This window comes from Cherax quadricarinatus, chromosome 80 (genome assembly GCF_038502225.1).
Source record: "Cherax quadricarinatus isolate ZL_2023a chromosome 80, ASM3850222v1, whole genome shotgun sequence".
NCBI lineage: Eukaryota > Metazoa > Arthropoda > Malacostraca > Decapoda > Parastacidae > Cherax > Cherax quadricarinatus.
This window is the reverse complement of record NC_091371.1, coordinates 4,423,060-4,433,787: the sequence shown is the minus strand read 5'-3', so window position 1 is coordinate 4,433,787 and position 10,728 is coordinate 4,423,060. Positions and strand designations below refer to the sequence as shown.

The 10,728-nt window shown below is 35.7% G+C and overlaps 1 protein-coding gene across 1 annotated transcript; it reads left to right on the top strand.

Moving 5' to 3' along the window:
• The first annotated feature begins 584 nt into the window (after positions 1-584).
• LOC128702298 (small integral membrane protein 8) lies at positions 585-4,926 on the top strand. Its single transcript, XM_053796480.2, has 3 exons — positions 585-743; positions 955-1,104; positions 4,157-4,926. The coding sequence occupies exons 2-3, from the start codon at positions 964-966 to the stop codon at positions 4,310-4,312; spliced, it is 297 nt and encodes a 98-aa protein (XP_053652455.2). The 5' UTR covers positions 585-743; positions 955-963; the 3' UTR covers positions 4,313-4,926.
• Positions 4,927-10,728: the final 5,802 nt, after the last annotated feature.

Below are 10,728 nucleotides of genomic sequence, written 5' to 3'. Positions count from 1 at the left end.
CTTTAATTTTTGTCCCCTTTTGCATATTGAATGTGTCATTTATATCAACAGTTTAAATGAACTTGTCCCATTGTTGTGTGGAGGTATATGTAAATTAACATACATTGCAGTGCACTGGAGGACTGAAATTGATGCCAGAATGGTTGCTACCTTGTAAAATACAAATAGTAGTCCATCATGAAACATACTGTCATTGACTTCTGCCATGGCTTTTATCAGAGGACTGTATAAGGTTGTTCCTCTTGACTTCTAGTAGATTTTTGTCATGATCAAAATTTGACATCACTAAAACCTGTAATAAGAGTACAGTATAGTTCAACTTGCAACTCCATAACTAGGAGGAGGATAAAAAGCAATCAGAGGAATTCAAAAGTTGTCTGTGTTCATGTAGTGTAATAGACTGAATTCATTCTTGCAGTTGAAACGGGACAGCTACCTCGTTTGTGTCACTGCTCACTATTGATATCTAAATGACCACTAAGCAGTTTCATGCAGCAATACAGTATACAATATTTGAATGTGTTGCATATAAAAAAATAAAATTTACATGATGTATGTAATTGTTCAGTAGGTTGCAAAGAAATTTTCACTGATAAAAGTTAGTCTTTTTTTTCCCCCATTTTGCCTGAATCTGCAGAATCTCTGAGGCAGTTTACCTGAGGTCTGCGCCAACCAGTCCCCCCGGCCCACGCACTTGTATGAGAAAAAAGTAAATTTTACTTATGGCCAAGAATAAACATTTGGTAAGTGCAGTACAAATATAATAGTTAAGTAAAAAGAATACCTATTCATTTTACTTTATTATATTTGTTAAATTTTACAGCCATATTTTCAGTGTACAGTATTTTAATATCAACTCTGTTAATGATCTATTCCCCTTTTTATATTTTTCCAACAAATATTTTATATATATATTTGTTATCTGGTATTTCTGTAATTTCCCCATATCCCCAGATTTAAGAGATGGGGAGCAGCAATAGCACACAGAAGGATGTGCACAACACACAGACAAGCACAGCTGCTCATACAAGTGGAGATGGCATTAAATCTATCCGAACCACAAGTGTTTTCAAAGCTGTTAACTTTGAATTGTATGTTAAACCTGTAAGTTATCTTCTTGTGAAACTTATACCATATATGGCATAATTCAGTTGATTTAAAATGATAGAATTTGAATATTATAACTGATTTTGTCCCTGGTGGGCTGTATAGGGGATCTTATAGTTTTTGTAAATGACATATAGCTTTGTATGGTAATGAATATTTATTGCTTAAGGATAGGTTTATAGCAGTTATAGTTTTTGTTTCATCTGTATTTAGTAAAATATTTTTCCTATCAATAATAAATTAGGAAAGGCTACTTTTTATTAATGAATATACCCATACAGTAATCATTTGAAGCTTTTGATTCAATAGCCATTACAAACCTCTGCTTATTGAAGATTAATCAAGCCTTTACTTTCATAGTCCCCTCTAAATTACTGTGTATATAGTAATATATTTTTTCACATGCTAACTTGTATATACTTGTCCTAGGGCAACCATTTGCACTAGACATATATGTTAGTACAGGTTTTCTAACATTGTCAGTTTATTACCTTGTGACAAGTTCTATATCTCATGGATGCTTATCACTGACAGTAATTTTTCCCGAGAGAGATTCTGAGGTAATGTAGCATAGTTTGATGAAACTACTCCCTTACAGCATCAATAATTCCATATCATCTGAACACTGATTCAGATATGTATGAAGATGATAGCATTTTATTAAGAAAATTTTCACTCACTGGGAGCTTTGTTAGTCTAATACATGGCATGAAAAAGAATAGTTACTGTATATAGAAGAGATGATAGGTGCAGGAGACTTAAGGTCAGTAATATGTTAGTCAAATCACCTGATCATGGTGTCTTGTCAGGGTAGCATCAAGTTGGCCAGGAAATCTATGTTGAAGCTACTGGACTTAAAATGTCAGAAATGGTGATCTGTGCTGATTCAAGGCAATGCCTTTTCTGCAGACTGGTTTCTTTTCTTGTGAGCCAGGCCACTCCCTTCATCAGATGGCCATGTGAACTACAGTGAATCAGTGCTATGGGTATATTTATGCTCTCCAAGGCATTGCTCCAGACTTGTTGCCATTTCTCTCATGTATACGTTAGGGCCCCACTTATATGGCAGGTTACGTTCCAGGCTACCGCTGAAGAGCGGACATCGCCAGAAAGCAGAACGCCATTTTTTCCACTTATAAATGCATATAAATGCCATACAACAAGTTTACACTAATATAAGTTAGCAATAGAACTAGGTATTAACAACAATAAAAAGTAAAATACACACACACAACAGGTTAAGGTATTGGCTTAAGCCAGTGGGAGACCTGGACTTGCCTCTCATGGCCCAGTAGGCTTGCTGCAATGTTCCTTCTTTCTTATGTTCTTAACCCTTAAACGGTCCAAACAGATCGACGTTCAAATTCGTAGTGCTACAAAAGTAGATCTACTTTTTTTACATATTTTCAAATACATGTATAACAAAAAAAAAAAATGTAGGTAAAAGTTTTTTTGCACGTTTTCAAATGTAAAACAAAAAAGAAGATCTATATTTTTTTACATACTTTCAGATGTTGAAAAAACGTATATATACGTTTGGACCATTTAAGGGTTAATATACTCATTACTTACCTTAAAGTATTTGTAGTCTTAATGTAGGGTTAGAGGTGACTAGTACAGTAGACCCCCGGGTTACAATATTATTTCATTCCAGAAGTATGTTCAGGTGCCAGTACTGACCGAATTTGTTCCCATAAGGAATATTGTGAATTAGATTAGTCCATTTCAGACCCCCAAACATACACATACAAACACACTTACATAAATACACTTACATAATTGGTCGCATTGGGAGCTGATTGTAAACCGGGAGTCCACTGTATTTATTTGTAGGAAGTCAGATGTAGGAGGTATGGTAGCCAACCAGGCCAGGCCACCTGCTCCACCCACATGTAATATAGTACTACGACATTTAAAGAACCCTAGAACGATAAAATGCATATACAGTGCACTCATTACTTACCATAAAATATTTGTAGTCTTAATGTAGGGTGAGAGGTGAATAAACGAGGTAAAATGAATAAACGAGAGAGAGAGAATGAGTAAATGAGAGGGGAGAGAGATGTGTAGTATGTAAACAAGCAGATGAACGTGTCTGGTTTTGGTTCGTACATGTTCATCTACATGTAACAGCTCATATTTATGTTACTTTATTTTATTGTGAGGTGTATTTATCATGTTTATATTTTACGTAGCATGTTTATTATATAATTTTGAAAAAATATCATAGATGGATTAATGAAAATGCTTATATTAACATAATATATGACATTTAATGTGCCTCAGAGTGATTATTGTTGTGTATTATTATTAATATGGCATCATCAAGACTAATAAGACACTCTTAGTGATTTTAATGTGTGCCTACACTCCAGCACAGTGTTTAGGTTTATTTAGTTACAGGTACACATTAGTATAATTATCAGAGTATATATAAAACATGAAAAACCTGAAATTTTGGAAAGTTTCCAGACATAATGGAGAGATGTGGTGCTCACGGAGCTCATGGAGAATGTAAACAAACTGGGTGGGGTGCGGTGACTGTATTAGAAAGTCAGGTGGGGGGACGTGTATAGCGAGTTTTTGGTCATAATTTGAAATGTCCGTCTTAGCAGAACGCCATAAGGCAAAACTCTGTAAAGCGGGACCCTACATGGGACAGTACAAACTCCTGTGCTGGAATCGAGGTGTTGTGACAGCCATAATTATTGTCCAGATGCCCTGTATTGGTCTAACAGAGTACCAAGTGGTAGAAGCACTTCATAATAAAATGTTCGAGCATTACCCATGTCTTTATTACATTGTCAGTATACATATGTACTGTAAAATAAAACAAACAAACAAAATAAAACAAAATAAAACAAACCCTACCTCCTATGCAGTGATGTGCATAGGAGGTAGGGTTATTTGGATGCATTTTTGGGCATGTCCAGATATGAAAATGTTACTCTGCACGAGGTCAAACCCTTACTTTTTGCCTTTATTATAAAAAAATGTATTTATAACAAAAAGAATGTTTACCAAAATTAATGTTAATTTTTTGTTTCAGAACTTGGCAATTATGTCCTTTGGTGTGGTAGCAATTTTATGCAGCACTGCATACTTAGCATATATGAAGTCTCAGCAACATGAGACCAAAACATACGTTGCAATAGCAGAGGATGGTACACAACATCTTACCAAGAAGAAATCCAAATGGGATTAAATTTCATAATTTAAAGTGAAGGCATATACAGTGGATCCCCGGTTAACGATATTTTTTCATTCCAGAAGTATGTTCAGGTGCCAGTACTGACCGAATTTGTTCCCATAAGGAATATTGTGAAGTAGGTTAGTCCATTTCAGACCCCCAAACATACACGTACAAATGCACTTACATAAATACACTTACATAATTGGTCGCATTGGGAGGTGATCGTTAAGCGGGGGTCCACTGTATAGTGTAACCCTCAATATAACAGACTTGAAATAATGGGTAAAATTCACTTGGTGAATTGTATTTTTTAATTCCTTTACATATTTTCAGTGTTTATTATGGTATATCTGTAAATGTGTGTACAGTACTGTACTAAGTATAATACTGTACACAGCACTATACTAAGTATATGGTAGAGTACTTAATTTATTTATTTATTTATTTTTTTTGCTATTTGTGTTATTCTGATTTAACAGATACTCACAGTATCTCCTATTAATTCGTTATATTGAGGGTTTACTAGAAATGGATAGTTTATATTGTCATTCATTTTTTATTCTGTAATATACATAAAATATTTATCTAAATATAGCATTGGTGTCAAAGTAAATCATTTCCTTTGAGGAATGGTTTTGTTCTCCCTCCCTTGTTATCATGTATGCTGCGATGTTGCACACATGCGTTGTTCATACCACGGACCAACAGATTAAACTAGTTTGTACATGGTTCTGCCTGTTTCTGCTGTGTAGACATGGCATTCTCAAGGAATCCTTTTCACCATCATTAGTCTCAGTGGTACTGGCTGGTTTCAGCTTAGCCAAGTTTCTGATGCAAAGCCATATTTAGACATGGCAAGGCCTTAGTCTATGGGAAGTTGGAGAGGCCCTATTTGAAAAGCATTAATTGATCTAAGAAATTGAACCTGTGCTCCAGTTCCTTGAATTAAGGCCAAATGCCATCCATCTTCCCAAGTACTGCATGACCCTTGTGGGTTTAGCACTCCCCATGAATGTAATAATAATAATAATGGCAAATGTTAACAGAATAAGGTTTTATAACAACTAAACTTAACAAGAATGTTACCAAGATGCATAACGAAACCTTATTTTCTTCTGATATCCACTTTCAAAAGTTCTTGTCATTTAAAGAAAAATGACTGAAAATATGAAAGGAAGCAATTGTTTTGAAATTTATGTAATCGCTTCCATAAATAACAGTAATGTGAAAAATCAGCAGAAGTACAGTTTTATTCAGGTATACACAAATCCAGTTACATAGATTATCATAATGGGACAGAACTGGCAGGGAAGTCAGTAAATGAGATGATGGAATATGTGACAACAATATTCAGGAAGCTGAGGAGAGGTTTATACCCAAGGGTAACAGGAATAATGAAAAAGCCAGGATGAGCCCATGGTTCACCCAAAGGTGCAGGGAGGCAAAAACCAAGTGTGCTAGGGAATGGAAGAAGTATAGAAGGCAAAGGACCCAGGAGAATAAGGAGAGCAGTCGTAGAGCCAGAAATGAATATACACAGGTAAGAAGGGATGCTCAATGACTATGAAAATGACATAGCAGCGAAAGCCAAATCTAACCTGAAGTTGTTGTACAGCCACATCAGAAGGAAAACAACAGTCAAGGACCAGGTAATCAGGCTAAGGAAGGAAGGAAGGAGGAGAGATCACAAGAAACGACCGCAAAGTATGCAAGGAACTCAACATGAGATTCAAGGAGGTGTTCACAGATCAGACAGAAGGGACTCCAGAAAGACGGAGAGGTGGAGTACATCACCAAGTGCTGGACACAATACATTTATTTATTTATTTATTAACAATTTGAGCACACATACAGAGGTACAAAAAAATACAGATAAGAGCAGCATGCCAAAGCCACTTATACTATGCATAGCATTACGGGCTGGCTTAAAATTAACTTAAGATTAACTAAGCAATGATGAAATCAGTGATAAAACATTAATGTAAACAGATTACTATAAAGCACAAGTGAGTATTACAAAGACAGGTCATATGGTTGCATGCATTGCTGTACATTCAGTCATATGGAGTATTCTGTTAGGTAGTGTGTTTAAAAAATAATAAAGTTAGATTGGGTTTTAGGTTTAACATTTATGTGATATAATTGTGAGAAACATTTAAGATATACAATTTATAAGGTTCAGTTATTCAGTATTTATTTGGTTTTGGGTGAGTAAGTGATCTTTGAGAAGAGACTTGAATTTATAAACAGGTAGTGTTTCTTTTATATTTACAGGTAATGAATTCCAGATTTTAGGGCCTTTTATGTGCATTGAGTTTTTGCATAGTGTGAGATGGACACGAGGAACATCAAAGAGTGATCTGTGCCTTGTGTTATGGTCATGTGTTCTGTTGAGGTTGGCAAGGAGATGTTTGAGGGGAGGGTTAATATCAGAGTTAAGTGTTCTATGTATGTAATAGGTGCAGTAATAAGTATGGATGTTTTGTATGGTGAGTAGGTTTAGTGTATTGAATATTGGTGGAGTGTGCTGCCTGTAGTGAGAATTTGTTATCATTCTAACTGCAGCCTTTTGTTGGGTAATTAGTGGTCTGAGATGGTTAATTGTTGTTGAGCCCCATGCACAAATTCCATAGGTGAGATAGGGGTAAATAAGAGAGTGATATAGGGCCAGGAGGGCTGACTGTGGAGCATAGTACCGTATCTTTGATAGTATGCCTACAGTCTTGGAAATTTTCTTAGAAATTTGTTGTATATGTGTATGAAATTTGAGTCTATTATCAAGGTGGATTCCTAAGAATTTTCCCTCTGTTAGCTTTGTGATAGGTGATCCATTTATCATTATGTTAAGAGGGACATCTGTAGCTCTGTTACCAAACTGAATGAAGTAGGTTTTGTCAATGTTTAGTGTAAGTTTGTTAGTCCTCATCCAGGTAGATATTTTCTGTAATTCGGTATTTACAGTATTGGCTAGCGTGACTGGGCTCGGGTGGGAGAAGACGTATGTAGTGTCATCTGCAAACAGTGTGGGTTTGAGTAATTGCGAAGCATTTGGTAGGTCATTTATGTTTAGGAGAAAGAGAAGAGGGCCAAGGACACTTCCCTGTGGGACACCAACTGTAATTGGTTGTGCAGAAGAGTTTGCCCCATTTGCGTACACATATTGGCTTCTGTTGCTGAGGTATGACTTGAGGTAGTTGAGGGAGTGCCCTCTTATACCATAGTGTGACAATTTTACGTGGAGCAAGTCATGGTCAACTGTATCAAAAGCTTTACGTAAGTCAATGAAGATCCCCAGTGGGACTTCTTTTTTCTCTATTGCAGTGTATATATGTTCTAGCATGTGTATAATAGCATCATTAGTATTTTTATTAGGCCTGAATCCAAATTGGCAGGGGTTGAGTATGTTTTGGGAGATAAGGTAGGAGTAGATTCGTTTATGAATTAATTTTTCGAAGATTTTTGAGAGAGGGTGTAAGTTGGATATTGGCCTATAGTTATTCAACTCTGTTTGGTCTCCTCCTTTGTGGATCGGGGTGACCCTTGCTATTTTGAGTACTGTAGGGAAGGTGGAGGATTCAATGGATTTGTTAAAGAGTGTTGCAATGATTGGTGATAGCACTTGTGATACTTTTTTGTATATAAAGGGTGGTAAGGTATTTAAATCTCCTGCCTTGTTTTTTAGTGCGTTGATAATAAGGGAGACTTCGTATGGGTTAGTCGGAGCAAGGAACGGTGTGTTCGGGTAGTTGCCGGTGAGGTAGTCATTTGGTGGGGTATCTGAGCTTGGGATTTTATTGGCAAGGTTTTGTCCTATAGTGGAGAAGAAATCATTGAGTCTGTTTGCTGTTTCTGTTGGTGGGAGTTGGGGTTCATCTGATTTTGCTAATTTTATTTCGCTATTTCGTGATATCTTTTTTGTTCCCAGAATTTCTGATAGGGTTTTCCAGGTCTTTTTTATATCACCTTGTAAGTTGGATAATCTGTTCTCATAATACAATTTTTTTCCCTTCTTATCAGGCTGGTTAGGATTGACGAGTAACGTTTTGTTTGGTCTCTGGTTATGTGACCCATTCTGTACTGTTTTTCATATTGGTGTTTTGTATTTATGGATTTGAGAATGCTGGATGTTAGCCAGGGACTGTTCAGTCTCTTAGCTGTCATCTGTTTAGTTTTTTTTGGGCAGTGCTTGTTATAGAGGTATTGGGTCTTTTTTATAAAATTATTAATACATTCGTCAATATCTCTATAGATTTCTAGCTCAGTGTGCCAGTCAATGTTTGCTACTGCTGTTGTGAAGTTATTAATGGCTGCCTCATTGTGAAGTCTGAAGGTGACTTTAGTAGTGTCTTGGGGTAGTTTACCAAGAGTTGTTATGAGGAAAATAGGGTAGTGGTCTGTGGTATTATCTGTAATTATGCCTGATTTTAAAGGGGATATGGTGTTGGTCCAGATGTGGTCAAGTAGGGAAACACTAGTCTCTGTAACTCTTGTAGGTTTTGTTACTGTTGGTAGCAACATACAGTTACTCATTGTGTTTGTGAATTCAGTAACGTGTGGGTCCTGGTCTTGCAGGAGATTTATATTGAAGTCACCTGAGAGTAGTAAGTGATCTTTGTTCATGCGTGCATCAGTTATCATACTTCCTAGGTTTTGACTAAATTGGCTAATGTTTGACTTTGGAACTCTGTAGATGTTTATCAATGTGAGAGGTTTTTGTAGGTATTTGGATTTGAATTTGGCTATTATATATTCCCCATGTTCATCCCTTGTGCAAGTATTAGTGATACATTCTAGTTGGTCTGAGTAGTATATGGCTGTGCCACCCCCTTGTTGGTCTGGCCTACAGTTGTGTATGGCTGTGTAACCAGGAATGGCATAGACATCTGTACTATCAGGCTTTAGCCAGGTTTCAGTTAGTGTAATGATGGACATATTGGCATGTAAGGAATTTAGTAATGCTATGAGGTCATCAGAATGCTTGCTTAAAGATCTGATATTGTAGTTAAAGATAGTTATGTTGTTGTTGGCACTGAGAAGTGCCTTTGATTGTTCTGCAGTGTAGTAATTACAGTAACTGTTTGATTCATTTAAGTCATTAAATAAGAGGTTGGTATCAGGATCAATGCTTGTAATCATAAGATTTGTAGTGAATCTATAGTTAGAATTAAGTATAAAACAAAGTAAATAGTCTTAAGCTAAAAAATAGCACCTGAATTATTTAACAAATGTAAAATAATGAGCTAAGGTAGTTTTTTTTTTTTTTTTTTTTTTTTTAAGCTAAAATAAAGGAGACAATATAAAAGGGACTAATACAAATAAAGTGATGATCAAATAATGGAGCTTGGGAATATGATAGTAGGTAGTACTATAAAGGTAATTCTTTAAAGTTAGAATTATAGTATAAAATTATAATATAAAAGGGACTAATATAAGTTGTGGTGAACAATAAAGTGGTAATCAAATAAATGAGCTTTGGAATATAATGGCAAAATTGTGAACTTATTCTACTTTAGCACCTGAGAATAGCACCTTGATTATTTTAACAATTGTGAATATATAAACTAGGGTAGTTATATAAAGCTAAAATAAAGGAGAAAATATATAAGGGACTAAAATTAAGTAATGGTAAACAAAGTTAAATGGACAGATGGTCACTATGAAATAATATTGGTTTAGGAGTAAGATCTGATTTGTAATATTAAATAAATTGAGCAGTTTATTGCACAATAAAAAGTAAAAAAAAAAAAATGAGGTAGTTGGTACTAGCTAACAAAAGATAGTTTTGGTACTTGCAAAAAAGTAATTGGAATATACACTAATTGCATACACAATGAAAAGTGACTAAAAAACAAGTAGTGATAAACAAAATTAAATGGACAGGTAAGAATAGTGAATATTATTAATTTGGAGTAAGATTTGACTTGTAATTTAAAATTATGAGCAATTAATAGCAGTAAGAAAGAAGTATAGAGTATTGGAGGTAGTTGGCATTAGCTAGTGATGAAAAATAAAAATAATAACCAAGGAAGAAGCAAAGAGGCTGCTGAGTGAGCTAGATACCTCAAAGACGATGTGACTGGATAACATCTCTCTATGGGTCCTGAGAGAGGGAGCAGAGGCACTATGTGTACCTCTAACAACAATATTCAACACATCTATTGAAACAGGGAGATTACCTGAGGCATGGAAGACAGTGAATGTAGTCTCAATTTTTAAAAAAGGAGACAGACATGAAGCACTAAACTAGAGACCAGTGTCACTGATATGTATGCAAAGTCATGGAGAAGATTATCAGAAGAGTGGTGGAACACCTAGAAAGGAATGAGCTTATCACCAACAGCCAACACAGTCTCAGGGATGAGAAATCCTGTGTCACAAACTTATGACAGGGTGACAGCAGCAGTAAGACAAGAGAGAGGGGTGGGTAG